The sequence below is a fragment of the Ambystoma mexicanum genome, chromosome 13 (genome assembly GCF_040938575.1).
Source record: "Ambystoma mexicanum isolate Mex_15411 chromosome 13, UKY_AmexF1_1, whole genome shotgun sequence".
Taxonomy (NCBI): domain Eukaryota; kingdom Metazoa; phylum Chordata; class Amphibia; order Caudata; family Ambystomatidae; genus Ambystoma; species Ambystoma mexicanum.
This window is the reverse complement of record NC_090938.1, coordinates 641,419,279-641,442,925: the sequence shown is the minus strand read 5'-3', so window position 1 is coordinate 641,442,925 and position 23,647 is coordinate 641,419,279. Positions and strand designations below refer to the sequence as shown.

General features: G+C 46.2%; 1 protein-coding gene across 8 annotated transcripts in view; it reads left to right on the top strand.

The window, feature by feature from the left end:
* Positions 1-23,647, top strand: part of CALCOCO2 (calcium binding and coiled-coil domain 2) — a 746,974-nt gene that overhangs the window by 124,068 nt on the left and 599,259 nt on the right. For all 8 annotated transcript variants that reach the window (XM_069634588.1, XM_069634584.1, XM_069634582.1 and 5 more), the window contains exons 4-6: positions 315-451; positions 2,029-2,154; positions 17,136-17,384. In XM_069634588.1, the coding sequence (XP_069490689.1) occupies positions 315-451; positions 2,029-2,154; positions 17,136-17,384 (512 nt within the window). The remainder of the gene's footprint in view (positions 1-314; positions 452-2,028; positions 2,155-17,135; positions 17,385-23,647) is intronic.

Here is a 23,647-nt window from a genome sequence, read left to right as displayed (position 1 = left end):
TATTAGTATTGCCTTTCTCTCAATGTCACAGTTCACATATGCTAGCATGAAAGGCTTTCATATCCATATTACAATCATGTCTATGGTTTTGGTATGGGTACCCCCTTCCTGTGCTTGGGCCAGGGATCCCTCCTCTGCTCCCTCTCGTCAGCAGCTGCTTATAGCTGTTGATGTTTCCTGCGTGGGGGCACTGGCTTGGATTGCAGGCATGCAACACGGGCATCAGTAAAGCAAGGTTGATTCTAGCATGCAATCTGATAATGCACTGTTTCAATGCATATAAAACAAAGCTTTTTCTTTTGTGGGTTTTCAAGCGTACTACCTGCCGAAAGATGAGGAGGAATATTACCAGTTCTGTTATGTGGACCAGGATGGAGCAGTCCGTGGAGCTAGCAGCCCTTTTCGCTTCCACCTCGAGGAAGACGAGGATATGGTCATAGTACCTTCCCCGGTGCGTCCTTTTTTCATTCCAGTTTCTGCTGCCTTGGCATGGAGAGGCACCTGCAGGGCCTAGCTCCCTCTGCACCAATCTCAGACTGTTGCAACTGTCTTATGACTCTCTAGCACTTCAGAGCACCTCCTCCACTCATATAACTGTCCTGTGTACCCTTTGTAATCCTATAATTGTTCTGTTTGCCGCAAGTCTTGCATGATCACTTTGGCACATCTGCTGCAATTGTGTGGACTTCTGCTGTATTTGTTTCAGAGACCGCTAACGGCCTTCTATTCATCTCACTCTCCTATAACTATTCTGCATGCCTCTTGCACCACAGTAACTGTCACAGACCTTTTTGATGTCCTCTGTACCCTTTACTGGTGTTGTTCTCAGCATGTTTTACTGCCCATCATTTGGACCTTTCATTCCTGCAATAGTCCTACAGTAGTCTGTTCACAATCCTGCACTCCTTATGTACCCATTGAAGCCTTTCACATTATTATGCCTTCAGTTTCCTACACAGTCTTGTAACTATGTGATTCCTATACTCTTTCCACATTTCTGTTCCCCTCCTGCACTAGTGCAATGCTCATGCAGCACTCATTTTAGACCCCTTTCTCCTTATGCATTTGAGCTTTTCAGATTTATCCTTAATGTGGTCTCATAACTGTCCTTTATACCTCTTGCATTGCACAGGAAACTTCCCATATTCCTGCAACATTGCTATGCTCCCCTCACACTCGGGTAGCACTGAAGTGGTCCACTTGTTCTCTTCATGCACTACGAAAAGTACTCTTGTGTACCTCTCACATTGCCACAACAGTACTATCATAATCATGTAGCACTACTCTCACACTGCTGTGTTCTTCTCTAACCTCTACAGCACTTACGTGCAGTCTTCCTTACACTGTCCTATGCCCCTCACATCCCTGCCGTATCGCAGTGTGTCTCTTTTGCACCTCTCCTGTGCTACTCTTACAGTCCTGTAGTATTCACTCTGCTGTAACTGTCCTGAATGACTCTTGCTGCACTCCTCTACCATCTTTCACTTTCATGCTGCACTCTGATGTCTCCTGAATTCCTGTAGCTCACCCATGCATCTTGTAATCCGTAAGCGACTCACAATTGTAACTGTCATGTGTGCTCCTCATGATTCTTTCAAACTCCTGCAGCACTCATGTGTGCCGTTTTCACACATTATCGTTCCTGTTGGCATACAGCACTCTTCTAACTGTCCTATTTGCTGACTTGTCGGTGGGTGGGTGTGTTTTCTCCAACTGAATTTGCTCTATAGGGTCTCGGGCCTTTTTTTCAGTTGATGTGTGTGTTTTTCCAGGGCTGTGCTTTCCTGGGTCTCGACATTGCATTTCAGTGTGAGTTGGTACTTTCCCAGGGGGTTTGTGGTAAAGTGGATAATCTTTTTGTGTGTGTCTGCATGCGCTATACAGGCTGTGTCTTTTAGAACAGGGTCTGCTGTAGAAAGTCTGAGACATGGTGTGTGCATGTATGTGTGTTGGGCTTTCTTCACCCTAGTGGCTCTGCTCTATTAGGTGACAATGCTAGTTTTTCAGTGTGCGTTTGTGTTTTTCTAGGAAGTACTGGAGGATCTCCAAGAGCAGAACAAGAGGATACTGGGAGAGAATCAGGAGTTAAAGGAAAACTCTGAGCTGCTCTCCAAGGAGTGCAACGATATCCAGGCTCTGCTGAAGGTGACCCAGGTAAGTCATAAACTTGTCCAAAGCCAGCCACTTGACTGTGTCCTCATGTTGGAGCACTATGCTATTTCTAAGATCATTCAGTTGTCCCTCTCCATGTCCAGGTACGGCGCAAGGTCCTTGGCATAGCTAGGATCAGCCACAGGCCCCCTTATTTGTCCAGGTGAGCCTAAGAGTTTTCCACCTGTGCAGGATTACAGAGAGGGTCTTCTTTTTTCCAAAGTTACTCTGAGAGTCTTGTCGGAGATCACTGAGTGATCCTTTTCATTGTGCGATATTCTGTTAACGTCGGACCATACCATGTTAAAGGGGTCTGAATGGGGGGTTCATTCCTCGCCTACACTGGCTAATCTGTTGATATAGAACTTTGAATAGCAAGGGGCTCTGCAAGACCCTGGTATCTGGTACAAACTGGTTTTTCTGTACATGATGCATAGATCCTATCTTTGTTACATGCAATGATGTGTTTAGCATTTTAGAACCAGTCTTGAAGACACTTAATGTCCAGATATCAAATTCACTGTACAACATTCCGTGGAAGAAATACTTTTTTTAGGTACGTGGACCAACACAGCAAGTTGCAGTAAGGCTATATTGAAAGACCTCTACTTTTCGATTGGCAAAGTCTCCCCGTCCAAATCCCTTCAAACAAGCTCCCCATTGTTCACAATTCCTTTGGATCCAAAGGAACTACTCACTAACTGATGATTTTATAAGCTCTGAAAGTAAGTTAGATTACATGGCTTTGATGGCCTTTTTGTCATTAATGACTGATCTAAAAGTATTTTCCAGACACCAGCTACCTGAGCTCAAACACAGACCTCCACTTACGAGGAACATCTGACTAAATGTAACCCATGGGAGGGCTGAATGGATGATCTTGTGAGGATAGCTCAGGGGCAACGTGCTCGCCTTGGAAGCAAGACGACACAGAGCAACACAGGTACGATCCCCGGGTCCACGTTTAGAAACCTCTGGGTATTCAGCGCGTTATAAATGACCTATCATATCTGTACCATGAGTTTTCAGACAAAGAGCAGCCTTTGGAAGAATAGCCTAAGGAACTGGAAATTCCGAAAGGATTATCCAAAGCAAATAGGTGGACTATGTAATAACGCAACAGAAAAGGCATGATTCCTCAGGAAGTGTGTCGGCAATGGATGATCTTGTAGCACTCCATACCATGATCTCAAAGGCGGCAGAGATTTTGGGGTTGCAAGTTTCTTTTGAGGAGAAAAAGTCGATTCCTTACTACGACTGCAATACTTAGCCTAGAAAGTACTTGATAGATGGGAGAAGCGATCCTTAAGTCGTCACCATCTGTGCCAGATACCACTGCGAGTCAGGAGAAGAGGTATAAAGCATTGGACATCACCCTGCTCTGTCCGAGAGGGAATACCAAGCCAGATTCTATGATTAGGGTCACAGTACGATGCAGACTGCACAATCCAGACCACTTTCCTATCAAAGAGGGTAAGAAATTGGAGGCCATTGAACAGAAAGTATCACCATCAGCATTCATGGCACAGAACAGCGAACACATTACCAATGACAACTCAGTATAACGGTGAACTCTGCATGAAATTAACAAATATTTTCAACTTCTGCCAGCTGACCTAAAAGATGAACCAGGGCCTTTCTTAAGGAGGGTGAAGTTACACTGTACCATGCCATTGACAAAGCAGTCTACAGCGTTGATTTAGGGTTCACGTAAGTAGCACATGGGGCAGTCCTTAGACTACAGGTTTGCCTGAATGCCCTAATGGATGCCTGGAAGTCCAGTCACAAATACTAGATATGCCATTTGATAGGCAAAATGCTTTTGGTAAAAATGATTAATGACCAGCTCAAAGAAATGCTATTAGACACAGATACAGTGAAGGCCGAAGTGGGACAGAAGGCCCTTTTAATAATTTCAGACAAGAGGAACAGACATAGAGTGGATACATCTCTCATCTCATCGTTCCACGAACATGCACAATGCCTCGTCGGGATACCACCAATCCACTTCCAGATACCAATAAAATCAGGCCAATCCAAACCCCATATGTCAAAATAAGCTCGACTCACTTTGGATCCTCCTCCCTGAGAGCACCCTGGTGGGAAGTCCGATACAAGGGTACAAGATACATTACCATGCCCTCACTTAGCACAGGCGGGTGTTGGCTGTAATCACCACCCCCCCTACAGATCTTTGGGTCAAGGACCAAACCTGCTGTACCTAAACCCAGGAGGCACTGGCCAATAAAATTACATAGCTCCAAAAGAAAATCATCGGCAAAAACCTACCTTGCCACCTCAAGACATCATCCAAAAACAATGTCCCAATATCTCTACCTCAGCGCAACGATTTAAATTTGCTCCAGAATCACCCCAAGAGGTGCTAAAAATTATAGCTTCCCTCAAACCATCAAACTGCCAGGGAGATTCCTTCCCATTCGCTGTCATTAAGGATGCAGCGAACATCCTCGCTCCTTTATTACACCACTTATTAATGCCTCCTTCCACACCTGTACTGTACCAACCAACCTGAAGAACTCATGGGTGCTGCCGCTCCTAAAAAAAAAAATCTCTCAACCCCAATATACCCATTATCTTTAGACCTAATACCACAGTCCAATTCAGTGTCCAGTTAAAGTACCTAATACAAAAGGATTGAATGCCAAAGAGTCGACTCAATTTGACCTAAAACCAAAGGGTCGAATTTTTTTTTAAAAATATATATTTTTCGGGGTTTCCATTTTTGAAAAAAAAGAAAAAAGTGGGTTTACCACAAAAAAGGGGGTTTGGGCAATGAACCCCCCAAAAAAAATAAACAAAAATGTTTTTAAAAATTCGACCCTTTAGTTTTAGGTCCTTTTGATTCGACCCTTTTGGCATTCGATCCTATGCAATCGAAACTTTCACCTATAACCGTCCCATTCCTGTTGAAGATTATAGACAAAGCTGCCTACAATCAAATACAAAACTTCCTGGAGTCCAACAAACTACTGGGTCTCCGTCCATCAGGCTTCAGGCCACAACATGGCACTGAAACAGCCTTGATTGACCTAAAAATGCAAATAGACAAACTCAAAGATAAAAATAATTTTGCCCTTCTGCTTCTGCTGGATCTATTGGCGGCCTTTGACCTGGTTGACAATAAGATCCTATGCAATCACCTCTCCACAACACCGCAATTCTCACCAGAAGCTACAGCTTGGATGAAGTCATTTCTAAGCAACAGGTCGATGAGGGTGTTCTCGGCATCAGCGGCTGCATCCCCAATCCCTATTATATGTGGAGTCCCACAAGGATCGTGTGTATCACCTACCATGTATAATGCATTTACCAAACCATTGTTTGATGACCTGGATCATGTGGGTGTCACCTACACAAACTATGCTGATGACACCCAGATCCTGATCCCACTAACAGGTGACTATGCCAAGGACCTAGCCCTGATTAACAGAATCTACCTTATCATTCAGGCATGGATGGCCACACATGGTCTCTGCCTGAATGATGAAAAAACAGAACTCCTTCTCCTAGCCACTCCCATTAACATCTCCAAACTAGGTGACAAATACCGATCATTTAATATCGATGGCAACATCATTAAAGTCGCCAAGTAAAAACATTGGGTTTCTATCTAGATTCCTCCCTAAACATGAGAAAACAGGTCAGCGCTACAGCTTAGGCAAGTGCTTACATGCTTACACCTGCAAGCTCATTCAAGCCTGTAAACCCTTCCTCTCCACGAAAAGTTGCATCACTCTGGCCAGAGTCCTCGTCTTATCTAAAATTGATTACTGCAACAGACTATATCTCGGGGCTAACAAATACATCACTAAGAAACTGCAGATCCTGCAGAATAATGCTCTCAGGACAGCTCTGAACATTCCTTGCAGACAACACATCTCCGCCATTAGAAGGGACCATAACTGACTCTACATTAAAGAAAGAATTCAACTCAAAACTGCATCCCTAACATACAAATGCTTTAATAGCTCAGCCCCTCAATATCTTTCAGACAAATTTGCTGTGAAACAATATGCCCGAGTTACCAGATCAGCCAACTCCGAATGCTTACAAGTTCCCAGATATAAACTCAAAAAAGTAGGTGGCAACAGCTTCCGGTCCTGGCTGCCCAACTTTGGAACTCTCTCCCCTCCAATTTCAGAACAAATCAATCCCTCCATAGTTTCAGAAACAACATGAAGAAGTGATTTATTACGAATGATGACCCTCACTAAGCGCAACTGCTTGCCCCTGTACATATGTTATATACTCTGTATTCTGTGTATTTATGTTATATTTCTTACACTGCTTTCTTGTAACCATGAATAATTATGAAACTGCACATGTACATTTGTTAGTTACACATAATGACAATAAAAGCAAAATAGTTTATCTAAGAAACTGCATCATCTTGTACTGCGCCCAGATACCCTTGGGTGAGGCGCGCATTATAAATAAATAAACAAACAAACTACGAGACACAACGTGGAGTTTGCCAGAAGCTCCCTCAGTCTCCTCAGTCGGTGGTAAACCGACACCAGTTGCAGCAAATTCAAAAGGAAGTGCTCAAGCTTCTTCAAAACTGAGCCATAGAGGAAGTGCCAAGACATGAAAAAGGGAAGATTCTATCCCTTCTTTCTTTTGGTGCAAGAAAAGAACAGGGAATGCTACCTGATTGTAGATCTGCACCGCCTCAACAAATGTATCCGGTGATTCACCTTCAAGGTAACCAAATTGCAATAGGTGATGTAGGAAAAGCACGATATCACAAATATTGACACTTACACAATTGATATAATTTGTAAAATCTTTATTGATAATGTTGGGGATAGAGAAACTCCTCTTCTGCCCTATAACTAAGATGGGAGTAGTCTCGATCAGCAAACAATAAACAAAACAGTCCTAATGGAGTCTGTCAAATCAAAATGGCCAATATTAACAAAATCCTAATGCCTGCCGTATCTCTTTTACAAAAATTGTAAAAAGGAGAAAATGTATGCAAAAGGAAAAGTCAGTGTTCAAATGATAATGTGGCTGAACCAGCTCTCCCCCCACCCCCATTAGGCCCTACAAGGCAAGACAATCCTTGTAGGCAGGATGACACTCAATGGCTCAGCTTCCAACACAGTACACAGTTCACAACCGTGCATGGAGGCCTACCTGACCTTCCACGTTTAAAGTTCCTATCTCTGGCTTTCAAAATAATGTTTCAACCAAAATGTTCTCATGGGTCCCCCTCTGCCGGACTCGGACCTCTCACAATACAGTTCACACAAAGTTGCAAGGGGGCTCCCGTCTCCAAGCTTAATATATATCGGGTCTCCCTCAGTAATATTGCCTCGCGTAGACTATTGCAACGCACTGCTGGGGTGAGCTAATAAAACTGACATCAACAGCTGCAGAAGATACAAAACACAGCCGTCAGAATCATCTTTCAGATGAAAAGTTTGCAACACACCAGTGCAGCCAGGAGAAAACTTCACTGGCTTCCAGTGGCAGCTCAGATCCAATTCAAAATACTTACCATGTGTCACAAATGTCTTTTTGGAAATGCTCCCGCATATTTGAAGGAGAAAATCAATGTCTATCAACCTACAAGAAGTTTACGCTCTTCAGCTGGATCTCTGTTAGTTTTGCCCCGGATAAAAAGGTCCCGTGGATTAGGTCGGGCCTTTTGTGTCCGAGGCGCGCAAGCTTGGAACTCTCTTCCGACTCAGATGCGCACGACAGAGAACCTTCTTGCTTTCCGTAAACAGTTAAAGACCATACTGTTTAATTAGATTAATACCAGCCTAGCCAGTCTTCTACCTCTATCTTTCGGCGCCTGGATGCCCAAGGGCTTTGGCACCTTATAAGTGCAATTAACATAACATAACATAACAATCGGACTCGGACCACTAACGGAAGTCGAATTCTTTCGAATGTGCGTGGCTTTCTTTAAAGACCACTGCAGGATCACTTCGATTCAAAGTTCATTCACAGGTCTGCCTTTCTTCACGTTTCATCCACACGTGTGCAGCCTTCACTTGTGATATGATGTTGCTACTTCATTCACTTTAACGTCTCTCAGGTCACTTGCCAATTCACCGGCTATGTGCGCTCATTTCTTGTTTTGCACTTTCCGATTTTCGTGTCCAGGTTAGTACCACAGGCTTGACCTCGCCTCCCCAACTCTGCTGTTCACCCAGGAGGCTCGCTGGCATCCTTGAAACACAATGCAATCTTCACTTGTGTGATCTGGCCTTCCCCACGCGTCTTTCACGGCCTGTCAGAGGCAATGACCTACAATAGGGAAGCCTTGGGGTTTTCGGCCCACCACTCTCGTCCCTGGTCTGTTGCTCTGCTCCAGTAGGTGTGCCTTCGTCCCGGAAGTTATGCTCGTTTTCGTGTTCCGCCTTGCTCAAAATGTGTCTTTAGATGTTGCCTTTTATTCGTATGAGGAGAGCTAATTGGTATCAGGTGTATGCACTTAGGGTAAAGTGCCTGACTTTGCCTGACCCGATTAATGGGACATGCCCAGTACGATGTGAGAGAGTTAGTCTGTGTCACACCACTTACCGGGAGACCAGGGTTTTCTGTTCCTGCTCCCCTTGTTCCCTCCTGGCGGATCTACCCACGCTTTCGCGTCTGGGGATCCGCCGCCCGGAGGGTGCCTGGGGTCCGTGTTGACATGCCTCTGCGCATGCGCGGACGAACGCGTTTGCGTCTCCGCGCATGCGCAGTAGAATGGGCCCTTGACACTTTGAAGGCTTGCCTTCCAAGCCTCGTTTCAGGCCCGCCAGCGCCCGGCAACGAGACGGCTTGCGTCTCAAGCCTCTCGGGTGCTGGCGGCCCATAAAGAGGAACGTTGATCAGGCGCGAGCCGCGTCTCAACGCGGTTTGTTCCTGATCGTTTTGCTCGCTCCGCTCGGTCCTCCGAGCCTTGTCCTATTCCCGGTCCTGTGACTCTGCTCCTGCTCTCCTGCTCGCTGCCTTGCTCCTTCAGTCCCTTCCTGGTCTTCTCCTTTTCCCCTGGAGGTCTTCCTCTCGGCCTGCCTGCCTCCCTGTCAGTTGGTTCTTCTGTTCCTGGGTTGGCTTCCCTTGGCCTGTTTTGGTCCCCTTAGTGGTTCCTTCCTGTCTGTGGCCAGTTCCTATTGCCTGGATTAGTTCCATATCCTCCTGCCTGCCTCACTTTCTCTGTGCAGTACTATTACCTCCTGGACCCTAGTGGGGTGCCTCAGTCTGGTCTGCCTTCTGTTGCCTGCACCAACCATCCTCTCGTCTGCTGCCTGCATCAGTCTTCTCCTCGCCAGTTGCCTGCATCAACCATCCCCTTCCTACTGCCAGCACCAGCCATTTCAGCGCCCGTCAGCCTGCATCTGCTATCTCCTCGCCTGTATTGGATCTCCAGTCTCTCTTTGCATCTGTTCATTTACTGCATGGACTTGTTTCTCCAACACTACTTGTCCTGGTGATCATCTTCAAGTGGAGAACTACAGCCTTACGCCTCTCCTGCCAGTGCTTGCACTGTCCCGACGTCTAGAAAAATAGGAGAGAATGAACTGTGACGTTGGGAGTCGGTCCATCTTCCACCCAGTACCCATTTTGGGTGGAGGAAAGGCTGGTACCCCATGTCATACGCTCATCTGGAAACAACAGTCAGTCTGGCTGCAACTTCAAGGTCTTCAACCAAACCAACAGGTAACCTGCATGCTCGTGATACTCACCTTAACAGATTGAGACGCCTTCCTTCTGACTTGGAGATGGAGGATGATCAAGAATTACGAAATGAGTTACGAGCCCTTAGAGCAGAAATGACTGCGTTACACCGGCAGAACCAAGCATTACGCCATATGGTAACGCAGGGTGCTATGAGTGCCTCACAAGCCGAGGGTACATTAGCCCATACCACTCCAATTAAGTTTGAAGGGGATCCACGGCGAGTGGCGGAATTCTGCAATCACTGTCGCATTCATTTCTTTTTTAGATCAACTCATTTCAATAACGACAGGGCCAAGATAGGATACATCTTGGGTAATTTAACTGGAAACGCCCTCGCCTGGGCAACACCTTTGGTGGCTACCAATAGTCCCATATTGAACGATTTTGTAGCCTTTGAGAAGGCTTTCCTGGAGGTCTTTCAAACGCCCAACGTGGCCTTGGCAGCTCAGAACCAGTTGTTGGACATAAAACAGGGAAACGCTGATATAATATCATACATAAGTCGTTTCCGCCAATTGGCAACCGACTCGCAATGGCCAGAAATTACCCAGAAAACTTTGTTTCGCCGGGGCCTGAGAGAGGAGTATAAAGAGGAGTTGTTGCACATTCCCGAGCCAGAGACCCTTCAACGTCTTATTGAACAGGTGCTTCGGATTGATCAACGACTACCAGAAAGAAGGGCAGAAAGACGTCGATTGGAACGGTTCAGCCCTAGAATGACCAGTGCTCCTACCGGATCGTTTGGTTCCACAGATCCTGGAACTGAGCCTATGCAATTAGGAGCCTTGAGGGGTCCATTATCGGAAGAGGAGAAGAAAAGGAGAACTTTGCGTCTGTGCCTATATTGTGGGGCTGCTGGGCATTTTCTGGGTTCATGTCCTTTACGTCCTCAAAAGAAGAAGACGGAAAACTAGAAGACCTGTTGTGGAAAGGAAAGGCAACAACAGGTCCATCTTCTTTCTCCGACCTTTCTACCTCTTGTTCTGTGCTCTACCCTATGCAACCAGCCATCCTAATGACCTTGAAGATTCAGTTACAATTGTCTGACAAGCTTCTAGAAGTCTACGGGTTGTTGGATAGTGGAGCTTCAGGTAATTACATCGATGAAGCATTTGCTACTATCAACAAGATACCGCTTCTTTCCCGACACACAGCCTTGCCGGTAGAGGTCATTGATGGGACTCCTTTGTCTTCCGGACCCATCCGTTTGCACACAGTCGGATTGTCACTTCGGATTGCTAAACACAAAGAGAGTATTGCCTTGGATGTGATCAAGTCTCCTACGTATAAAGTGGTTTTGGGATTACCTTGGCTTCAACGTCACAATCCAGTCATCAATTGGGAGGCTCAAACTTTGTCTTTTTCCTCCGCCTTTTGTTCCCAGTCAGTCTGGCTGCAACTTCAAGGTCTTCAACCAAACCAACAGGTACGCTGCATGCTCGTGATACTCACCTTAACAGTCTGGTTACTCTGTCACTCTCTTCCATGGCTCAGTGTTTGTGTAACAAGGGGGCGATAGGGGAGTTGGGACTTCGGAAAATCCTACAAAATTGGATGGGGGAATACTGTGTCCCACCATTGGCTATCTCACCCATACTCCTCGAAGACCCCTCACCCAGGTGATCCTCCCGCACTGGTCCACCCCCAGGGTTTGGATCCAAAGGTGATGGCTGTGCCCTGCCCACCTGAGAGAAAGATCCCCGGGGACTAACGGGTGAGATACCCTCTGGTTTCTCAGTGATTTTATGGGTGCAGGAGGGGGAACTACCTGGCAGTGATAGACCTGGCGTATGCCTGCTTACTCAATCAGATTCATCTGGCCCAAAGGCGTTAGCTCAAGTTCACCGTGGGTGGACAGCATTATCAGTTCCATTTTCTACCCTTCATACTCAAATCAGCACTGAGAATCTTTACAAAATACCTGGCACAGGTAGCGATGCACCTGCAGAGGGGAGAAAATGGGGTGTAACTGTACCTGGACAACTAGTTAATAAAAATCCCCTCAAGACAAGTCTTAGCTAAATGGTCAGTGGGCAGTGACCGTTTGGAATTGTTTGTCAACTTCAACAAATCCTTGCTGAAACCAGCTCAAGCATTACAGTTCCTACTGCTGGATATCAACTCAACCATTCTATTATTTGTGGAACAGTCGGGTTTTATAACGGGAAGGCAGGCTTCAGACAACACCAGGAAATTCTTTAACATTGTGCATAAAACACATTGGCCAGCTGCTCTACTAGGTTTGGTCTGGGAGAGGACTATATCACTTGGGGTTTTGCCTCAAATATTGGCCCTAGCTTTGAAGTATCAATGAATGGGTTTAGCTTGGATTATTAGTTGCTCCCATGTGGCACGATACAAGGGTTATCCTTGTACCTGCTTCTTATCGCTCCAACAGTTGAGCCACTGGTTGCAAAAATTAGGTGTGAAATAAATATTCATTGCAACGAATATGGAAGTGCTTCCCATAAATTGGCGTTTTTTTGTGGCTAGTATTCTCTTTTGCCCTTTCCCAGCGAATTGAAATCGGTGTCAAGATTTAAAATTAACCTTGATAAGAGCAAGGCATTAAACCTCAACAAATATCCTGCCGAAGAAAGCATCCCCTTTTCTCTGGGTGTCATTTAAAATTGAATATCTGGCTATAAACCTGAAGGCAAAACACATAGAAAAACTACATACCTTTCATAGCCAAAATCAAGGAAGACCTCTACGCATGACGAAACCGGACATTCTTGTAGTTTCATAGGATGGAAATAGTCACGGTGATTATCCTGCTATGTCTTTTTTATCTCTTCCAAGCATTACCAGTAGCAGTTCCGCTCAGTGCACTCAGACAACTGCAGAGAGGTGTTATGTCTTCTGTTCAGAAGCTAATTATCCATAATATATCTAATACAGCCCAGTATCAGCATAGAGCCCATACGGGAAGGCCGTTCTGAATGATTTTGAATAATCAATTTCCATTGAAAATATGGAAGCTGATTGAAGATGATGTGACGGGTGCCCCCTATGCATCATTATCTGGCTTCACAAAAATGACTGGTTGCTAGTCTTGGATTGAAAACCCATAGTCAAATGAGTCTGACCTCTTATGTTTAGTTGAGTTAGAATCAGGTCTTCGATGATAATAATAAAGACTTTGGTGTAGAATACAGCAGCAGGCTGTAATATGTGTACCTGCCCAACTCGCAGTGGCTGTTTCACCCAATTTTGTTGCAGCATTTTACAGGTAGTTGGGGGGGGTGGGTGTGGGGTTTGGGGAAGGCTACGGGTGTAGAAGGGGGAAATGGGGCTTGCCCCCATAAAAAATGTGACAAAATGGCTGCATTGATGGGATCCGTTACATGTACCAGATCCGTAATATTATCAGATTAGGCCTAACGGATAGGCAAGTTGCCATTCACTAGCTAACCTAATATGAGAAGGTCATTTTTTCTGTAACATCTTTGACAATCCAGGGAATTTGTACCCTCTCCCCAATTGGGAGCCTCCCCTTTTAGGACTAGGGGGGTGAGCCTGTTAAGCTTAACACCACCAAAGGGACAGGGTACAGGGTCAGGGACCCAAAGGGACAGGGTAAGCAGGATCTCACTGGGGGTTACCCCCCCACACATTATCCTCCTTTTATTACAGACCCTTTATCGGCTATGGTAGTTAACGTATATGATGACTGGAAACATTCTTTAAGGATGACTAGCATAGTTGCTGACCCTTTGGGGGAGCACAGCTCACCAGGAGTGAAAGCACAGTGGGAAGGCCCACCCTTGTGCCAACGGGAAGATGAAGCACCAAGCTCTCAAGGAAGAGGAGGAGAGAGACCTCTTCAGAGCTGGAAGAGGAGGAGACCATCCTCCTGGGAGACATGGGAGAGCCAGCAGAGTGTGAGATGCAGACCATGGTCGAGATTGCGAAACTTGGGCAGCCCTGACCGGAGCACAAGGCGGGACTGCCTGGCCAAGGGGAGCAGTGACCTAAAACCCTGAAACCAGATAGCCAAAGCAGGACCATTAAGAAAGAGGTGAAGAAGCGCTGCTGAGTGGGATGTCCTCCTCGGCCCTCCTGAAGAGCACTGCAACAAGAGCGAAGGTACGCGGTTCTCCAGGAAAGTAGGAGAGAGGACGCACGGCCAAACAAGTTCCCCTAGGCAAGGTGAAAGAGATAAAACCACAAGGTGGGGTGTTCGAGAGAAGACCCCAAGGTGGGATAAAAGGGATAAAACCCCAAGCCAGACCAGACCCCAAGGCAGGGCGAGCCAGACCAGACACCAAGGCGGGGGGCACCACAGCAAAGCCCCATGGCCGGATTAGCATGATCGCAAGGCAGGATGAGCAAAACCCCCTAGGTAGGGCATTGATATGTTGTAAATGAAACTGTGATAACGAAACATGATTGCTTGCAGGCTTACACTGTACACCCAGGGCGACAAGCCCTCTGAGAGACATACCAGGGGGTGGGGGGCGGGAACCAGTCACCATTCAATTTGTAAAAGACAAGGGGTTGAATATACTTTTTCAGTCAGTCAAACATACTTTTATCCGGAATTTGGACTTTAAGTTTCAATAAACAGTCAACATCAAAATAAAAGCATCGCTACAAATTAGCGATGAATTCAATATAAAATGCACAATTATCTCAACACACTAAAAACATCTTATAAATTACAGGCCAGTGAGTGCAAATCATCAGCATGTCATACATAGCTCTCTGGATTTTGCCTGCGTACTGGGCATACATTTGTTCTAAGTTGATTAAGGTGGAAGTTTCAAGTTTAAGAGTAAAAGCATTGCCTACACAGTGACAGTTATATTAGTACACAGATGATCAACCAGTGGTTTTTGTCATAATGGTGACTGAGGAGAGCAAATGCAAATGTGCAGTTACGAAAAACCACATGAGAGAGCGAGCATTTTCTTAGGTACATGACAAATACCTGCATTGTTCAGAATAGTTTGCAGGTACATGCTTCTTATACGATGGGTTTTAGTGCAGATTAATAAAAAAATCACAATATTTTCTCTTTGGGATCCACACATTGGGCAGAGGTCCGATTGTGCCCCCTGCTGCCCTTTGGTCATGCAAGCTATTGGCAAAAACTCAAGCTTGAATCGGACATAAAAAGACCTTTCCCTTTATTGGGAAGATGGTATTCAAATAAACCTTGAACCCCAGTTCTACAGTGGATTCAAGGTATTCATTTCCACTTCGTGGCATCAGCTATGAGGTTTTCATACATTAACCTTTTTGCCTTGCGCTTCAAGGTGTTCAGGTACCATACCTGAGACACCAGGGGATTATTCCACAGCTCAGGCGTATCGAGGTGGAAAAGACAAGCCTTTACATGTGCAAACCACTTTAAGTCCCCCTCCCACCCCCACTCCGAGGCTCAGGACATGTGACTGGGCGTTCCTATATGTCTCTAATCCATCTCCATTCCAGACCCTTGCCCAGAACAATATTGGTTTGAAAGGGGTCTGAGCCAGTATCCTAGTATTGTCAAGTTCTAGGTAAAACAGGGCCGGGGGGGGCAAACGCAGGTAAAAGCAATAGTTTCTTTAGAAACTTGTTTTCACAGGTTGACAAATCGGCAATTTTAACGTGTCCACACAGTTCAGATCCATACCTAGCTGCTGTTAGGCAGTGAGGGAGAAGGAGGGAAGGGACAGAGAGGATGTTAAAATGAGCACAGTATTCTTTAATGTCTCAATGCAGCAGTGACTTTGGGGCTTATATCCGAGGTCACCGTAATTAGGCGGTGGGGCCCTGTTACATTTACACTTTTATGTTTGTGTAAACGGGTCTCTGCCCCATAATTGTCCTCATTTGTGCATCTGAGCGCAAAAGAGGACTGTAAAATGGTTGCATGCGCACCTGTTCGCCACCATTTTTCACTCCGATGTGCAAAAGGAATAAACACTGCCTGCCATATACATATGGTAGGCAGCATTTACATTGGATTCCTGTGTCATCCACTGGCTTTTTGTTGGTGTAAAAAGCAAGCAGTTTTCACAGGAATCTACAGCATTTGTGCCAGCATGAAAATGCTTGTTGGTGCAAATGCTGGGGTATTTGTATGGAGGAGAGCAAGGGGGAGACGGAATCGCAAATTAAGATCTGCCCATCCCCACCGCCATACAAATGTATGAAAATGGGTTGTAACTTAAATGAAAAGTGTAAGAACCTTACTCAGGGCTTTTACACGTTTCATTTGCGTTACACCCCAGAGGAAAATAAGCCACATTTTGTTTTGCGCTCAATATCTAAGTTACTGGGCCTCATTACGAGGTTGGAGGTAGCCTTGCCGGTAAAACCAGCAAGGCTACCTCCAAACTCGCAACCGGGTCTGGCACCTGCGAATGGGCAATTACCGGGGTATTTCGGCCCCGCCAGACCCAGTAATTGCCCTTTCGCGGGTGCCGGAACCGGTCCATCCCCATTCCCATTTGAGCTCCATGGGAATGGGGACGTCGGATGCACCGGCACTGTTTACAACAGTGTCAGTGCATCCAACTTGCAGTGCTTGCGGATGCCGCTCTGCCCGTCAGGTCAGACCTGGCGGGGTGACAGGCACCCGCAAGCACAGCTCGTAGTATGGCGGTACGGTAGCAACGGTGCAGGTAGCGTTACCGGCACCGTTGTTACCTTTCCACCATACTTCTAATGAGGCCCTCTGTCTCTAAAACGTTGAATAAAATATTTTTACTGCAAAACAGCAGATGTCATAACTTTCAGAGATCAACATGAAAAGCATGTTTTGGCATTCATTCGCTCTGTACTGCCATCAGGAAAATAAAATAAAAATTGCCTCCAATTCCGTTAACTAGAACTGGAACGAAGAAAGCAATGTATGCTACCATGTATAAATGTCTTTTAGGCAAAGCACAGTATTGACTTCAAAACAAATGTGTCTGATACAACTGCACAATTTTCTAAGATGCACAAATCTCTGCCTTCCAGCAGTGCTCATGCTAGATTGTCTCGCTATGGGCTGATCGTTCTCTACCAAGGCATTGAAAGCTAGGAATTGGCACCCCTTAGAGATCTGACCTTCTCTTATATATTGATCTTCAGAAAAGCCTCTAAGGCTGCTATGTTCAATTAATGTCTTTCAATTGCATTGTGTGTTTGATCTTCTCAGTTTAAACATAGATGTGAAATAGCTTGCTGTGTGCACCTTGCAAAGTGTGTTAACAAATAAATACAATTATTACATTCAACTGGATGTTTATGCTGGGACCTGAACTCATGTATCTTGTTGATCGAAATTTTGTGTCTTATTCCAGGAAACTGTGACGTTGCTGGAGAATGAGAAGGTGGCCCTACAGAGCCAGAATGTGGCTCTGCAGAGCCAGAATGCAGACCTGCAGGTACAAAATGCAGATCTGCAAAGCCTCAACAAAGGTCTGCAGAACCAGAACATAGACCTGCGAAATCAGAGAGAAGATCTAGTCCCTACCTCTCAGTTGAGAGCTGTCGAGGTCGAGCTTCTGTGTGCCAAAGAGGAAATTGGAAAGATCTCTGCTCAAAAGCAGGTAAAGATCAGCAGCCACAAGCTACCACCCAACTTACTCCCATACAACATGTGGAAATAGCACCAATTAGTGGCAATTAAAACATGTTTTTTTAAAGTGAGCTCACATGCCAGGCCCCTTTGCCACCTGCATGCCCAACCCTCTTGTCTGAATTATTTATGACCACTGAATACTGTATGCTGTGGGGTCTTTTTTTTTTCTCGGTATCTGCCACTCTGGCATTTTCCCCACCTGTATTTGCTTAACCAGACTAGGACTTCGTCCCTAGAGTTTTATCCGTCACCCTCCCTACCATCATGTGGTCAGTAGCTCATATTCCCATTGTATGCACTAGTATGGTTGTTACCACTTGACCCTCACCAAGCGTTCACTTTATTGGTCAGATCTATTGTCTGCTAGATGACACTAGTTGTTTGAGCAATTTCCCAAAAGAGAGACAAAACAAAGGCTGTTTCTGCTGCCAAAAGATTACTTATATATAACCACCTTGATTTAAGAGGGAAACTAATGCTAAATACAATATGGTTATCAGCAGATACTTGCAATACCAGGAAAAACAATGGATCTCATTTTAATAATTAGAGTAAATTGGGAGGGGGAGGGACCCTTGAAGGCAATTTTTGTCATTTGCGCAGCAGAGTGCAAAAGGGTGATGTAAAGTGACAGCTGAAGCGTCTTTACACCTCTCGTTTGCACACCGCAAAGCAAAATGACTAAATACATGGCATGTATACATGGCAGACATTGTTTACAACGATTGCCTATGTAATCCGCCTGCTTTTTGCTTGTGTAAAAAGCAAGTGAATTACATGGGAAATCATTAGTTTTACGCTAGCATGAAAATCTCATGCTGGCGTAAAGCAAAGTTGTTTTTGAAGACGCAGGTTAAAACTGAGGCAGAAACAGAACTCCCTTTCCACCTCCCACCTGCAAAAACTAGGGAAATGCCCGGTGCATGAATGGGGGTGTTCAGACAGGCATAACACCTATATGCCTGACCTTTGCTTCTTGATTCACACTCTGGGGAGGTTGAAAATGAGCCCCACTGTTTCCTTCGTGTAGTCCAAGGATTCATCCTGGCATTTGCTGATGCTCTTCCAGGTAATTGCTCATCAGCTGCAAAACAACTATTACTCCACACTCTGCCCTGGGTACTTGTGTATTAGAGACCCCAGAGCGTCTATAATAATATACAGTTGGACCCTATCACCCTGTACTTCTGCAGAATGTATAGGCAGCTGGAACCTGTCATTCTCTACTTCATCAAGTCTCAGCCATTCTACCATTTAGGTTTACATAGTAGTGGTGAAGGACCTTTTCAAAAATGTGGTGCCCCATAAACCTTTCTGGTAGGTCAATATGCCCTTGGGCAATTTCTTTTTGCAAATGTTCAGTGCCTTCTTCAGGCTCCCTCATCATGCAAGGGCCATATCCCTCAAATAACACTTTAGGTTGGCCAGTGTCCAGTGTGAGGTTGATGGGGCCACAACCAAATGGCAAAGTAGTGGGATAGGTACATGGGGAGAAGTCCCACTAGGCTGAGACTTTTTGATATTGATATTTATATTTTATTTCTATCACAATCGTACACAAGTGTTTCAGAGTGCGTCAAGGCAAGGGAGGGGGAACAAGGGAAAACAAAACAACTATCTAACTAGGCCCAGTGACATTGAGAACGCTCAAGTGCATGGCAGAGGGGGAGGGTAAAAGTTCATGGAAGGGGGGGAGAAGTGGAGAATGAGGAGCAAATGAGAAACAGATAAATAATATTAAATAAATAATAAAGGCAACAAACCGTGGTAGTGCAGCCAGAAATTGGCAAGTGCTAGGTTTGAGGCAGCATACAGGGTAGGTCTGATAAGTGCAGGAAGAAAAAAGGGAGGGGGGCTGTATGGGTACAGATACTGACCCCAGTGCAAGGGGTGGCCCGGTGGCAGTGCTGGAGAGTGAGCAGGTACCTGGGCCCAGAGGACAGAGGTTGGGCAGGTGCATGGTGCCAAGAGAGAACAGATCAGCAGGGGAGAGATGGACGGGGGGGGGAATCGGGGAGAGGAGGAGCAACGGCAGAAGCAAAGAGGAAGGTCTTGAGGTGCTTCCGGAACCAGAGATGGTTCTCCTCAGGTTTTAGAGTGGCGGGGAGGCTGTTCCAGAGTGAGGCCCCAGCTGAAGACCGAGATCTACCCCCAGCTTGTTTGTTTGAAAAACGACTGACCCCGAGGGAGTTAGAGGAGCAAAGAGCTCGAGAGGGGAGGTATTTACGGAGGGATAGCTTAAGGTATTTTGGACCCAGGCCCCACAAAGCCTTGTGGAAAATGCAGAGTGTTCTGAATGTAATCCTTGCATCCACTGGGAGCCAAGGGAGAGATTTCAGAGCTGGAGAGATACACTCCCAGAGCTTGAGGCCAAGGACAAGTCTTGCAGTACTGTTCTGGATTAGTTGCAGAGGGCGGAGAGTAGAGGCAGGTAGATTTAGAAAGAGGCTCTTACAATAGTCCAACCTAGAGCGAACCAGAGCTTGGGAGACCATGAGCTTCTGGGGGAAGGAGAGGGAAGGCAGAGTACCTCTGAGGAGGTTCAGTAGGAAGTTTGACTTTTTAGACACATCAGAGATGTGGGCGGAGAAGGAAAGTGTGGAGTCAAAAATTACCCTGAGGTTCTTAGCCTCGCAGGTGGGGGAGGGAGGAGGGCTAAGGGAGGCCGTCAACAGAGTGAGGGGAAAGGATGGTGAAGGTGTGCTGATGAGGAGGGTCTCTGTGTTGCTGGCATTCAGACAAAGATAATTGGCGGAACACCAATCTTGAATGGCAGTTAGGCAATCAGAGATGAGAGAGGGAGAGGAGGTGGCCGAGGGCAGCCTGAAAATGAGTTGAGTGTTATCAGCATAGCACTGGAAATTTGAGCAGAAAATGGCAATGCAGAGGGCGAGAGTGGCCAGGGTGAGAGGGTAGACCCCTGGGGAACACCACAGGTAGAGAGGAAGATCGATGTCAGGAAGGACCCAAGTTAGACCTGGGAGGGTCGATCAGAGAGGAAAGAGGTCAGCCAGGCCAGAGCCTGATCAGTGATACCCAGGTTATCATGGAGACAGTTGAGCAGGATGGTATGGTTGATCGTGTCAAAGGCAGAAGAAGAGATCGAGGAGGATGAGGACAGAGGGAATGTTGGAGTCAAGGTTGCAGAGCAGATCTTCACGGATGTTCAGGAGCGCAGTTTCCATGCTTCTGGGCGCTCTGAACCCAGACTGGTGGTCATGGAGACAGCCAACAGAATTGGAATGAAGGTTAAGCTGAGAGATGGCCAACTTTTCCAGTAGTTTGCCCAGAAAGGGAGTAATGGAAATTGGGCGATAGTTAGCCGGACAAGAAGGATAAACTGTGGGTTTCTAGAGAAGAGGCTGCACAAGGGAGTGCTTCAGAGGGGAAGGATCATGAGGCAAAGGGGTGGTTGCAAAAATCAGTAAGGGCCGGAGCGAGGGTGTCCGTGTGGTCCTTGATGGTTTTAGAGGAACAGGGACGAACCTGTTTTGATGAAGCTTTCATAGATCAGACTTGTCTAGCGACCTCATCAGGGGAGAAAAGAGGAAAGGATGAGAAGCAGGGTGGGGGTGGCTGAAGGAGGGTCAGCAAGCACAGACGGAGAGGGGAGAGGAGAGGGAGAGTTGGAGAGGGTGGCCAGGATGTCCTGCGTTTTGTGAGATAAAGTGAGAGGCAAGGTCATTGTAAAGAGCCTGGGAGGCAACAGGAGGTGTAGAGACTGCAGTAGGGTTGGCCAGCTCCTTGCAGATTTGAAAGAGAGTTCGGCTGAGTTGTTAGAGGCCGCAGAGACACAAGCTTGAATGTGGACTCTCTTCTTGGTGAGGACAGAGTCGGTATTGCCTTTGGAGCAGGCGACAGGCCAGTTTGTCAGAGGATGAACAAGAAGCCCTCCATTTCCTCTCAGCCACCTTACACTTACGTTTAAGTGTAGCTAGGTTGGAGTCATACCAGGAATTGCACTTGGCTTTGGACTTCAAACGGATCCTCAGGGGCAAGAGCATCAAGAGTATCAGGAATTGAAGAGTAGAGCAGAGACCAGGGCTGTGTTAGGATGTGAGACAGCCAGAGGTGGAGGCGGGGGGAGAAGGTTGCGGCGAAAGCCTCAACTGACACACGCTTCATGGGCCGGATGTCCGAGAATGTAGGTGGCAGTGTTGGGGTAGGCTTGGCTTAGGGGGAAGAGATGGAGAGATCAGAGGAGAGGAGGGAGTGATCGCTCCAGGAGAGAGGAGTGGTCAGAGGGGTGGAGAGGGGGAGGTCAGAGGAGATCAAGACATCAAGTCTGTGCCCTGCAGAGTGAGTCGGGCCAGAGCGGAGGAGGGACAGAGAGAGGGAGTCGCAGAACCCTCAGATGCGCCCAGTACTGCTACATTACTGAGCTCACTCTCTGCAACACCTACCGTCATTCTGGAGGTTCCAACCTGGTTCACCTATATAGCGAGTACCAGAGCGTGGCACTTCCCCACTACCAGCCCCTTGAGCATGAGTAATGACTCCCCGGTGGAACAGGAGGTTCAGTAGAGAGGCCTGGGTGGTTGACCTCAGTTCCTGTTATGGGTCCAGTGGCCTCAGCTGGATGCATATTACAATGTAGTGTGGCGTATGACCATCAGAACACACTTGGGTCATAAAGATAGATTTCATATTTATCAGGTCAGGGTGGGAATAAACTTCTGTGAGGTAGAGGAGTCTTTCCACAACAAAGTAAGATATTGTTCAACAAGGATTAACAAATCGTACAGTGTTAAGATCGGGATAAACTATAAAGTGTTAGGGTTCCTAAACTATTAGGTGTGCTGGTCTCCCACAAACTCTCTATTGCCCTCTCTCTGGGATGAAATGCCTTGCACCCTTCTTAGCCTTTTTCCCAAAATAGGAAAGGTTTGGGTTAAATACCTATAGGTTATTGAGTCTTAAACTAGAAGTCCTAGCAGTTGCTATGGTCCAGGTGTCAGGATGGATCAATGCTAAGTGTCCCAAGGGGGATGGGTGGGGGGGCTAACTATGGGATTACTAATTTTCTCTGGGATTCCCCAACGAATATTCCTTAACAGTCTCAGTTGCTAGGGATATAGCATCCTCCTTATTATAGGAATATAGTGCTAGCTCACTTCTTGACAGTCCCACAAGCAAATTTTTCTTTCCCCCTACTTGGAGTATTGTCAGGCCTAGATAGTCTCACACTGTAACCATGGGTCACCCTCCTAAACCAGAATCCATACCGAGCATATCGGCAAGTATTCCTCCCCATGGTTTAGTTTTTCAGGCTCTGTTATTCTCACCCTTCAACCTGAAGTTTCCCTCCTGGCAAGGATAACCACCTTGGACAGTGCTGCAGTTTATCCCTCATATAATCACTTGTTTTGATCAAACCCTTTTCATCCCCTCACATAAGTGCGAAATGGGTGTGGTTTATCTTTTCTGAGCAGCTACTGTCTGGATCATTGTTGGGAAGATTTTGCACAATCCTCTGGCGAGGGCTGTGTAAACCATCTAACCTAATGTTTTTCAGTATTTTCTCCAAAAGGAAAGACCAGACATCTACAGGTAGTAGCTGTGGCAGAGCAGTCAGGCTTAATTTAAGGAGGGAGGAGGGCTGGTAGGGAGGTACATTTATTTCACACAGATATCCAAAGTAAACAAACTACACTTAAAAATATACACTTGAAATAAATTACACATGGAGGAGGTGGTAAGATCCAGAAGTAATGAATAGCTAGCAGGAACTGGAGGGTAAAGCGGTATTCCTGAGGTGACTACATCAAGAAGGAAGGAGGAAGTGATAACATCAGTAGGAGAGAGTGGTAATCCAGAGGTGGTAACATCAATAATGGAGGAAAAGTTGGTAGCCCCAAAATGAGATTGTCATAGTCTGGAGGAAGTAATATCAAGAGGGAAAGGGTTATAATAAAAAAGGGAGGAAGAGGTGATAATGCCAGCGAGGATATGATGAGATCAGAACGGTGACATGGGAAGAAACCCGGAGGAGCCCTGGAGAGGACAGCCCTAAAGGGAACATTCTCCACCTCTCTGTGGCATCTACTCCCACTGACTTGCTTATTAACAGGACTACCCACTAGAGTAGTCTTGGGATACAGGACCCCAGGAAAGACTGCAGCTAGTTGACATCAGAAGAAGGGTTTGGGAAGCGTTAGAGCTTGCAATGCCCAGAGAACTGAAAGGAGTAAGGAAATATATTTTGAACCGTAAAGGAGACTGAGAAGGAAA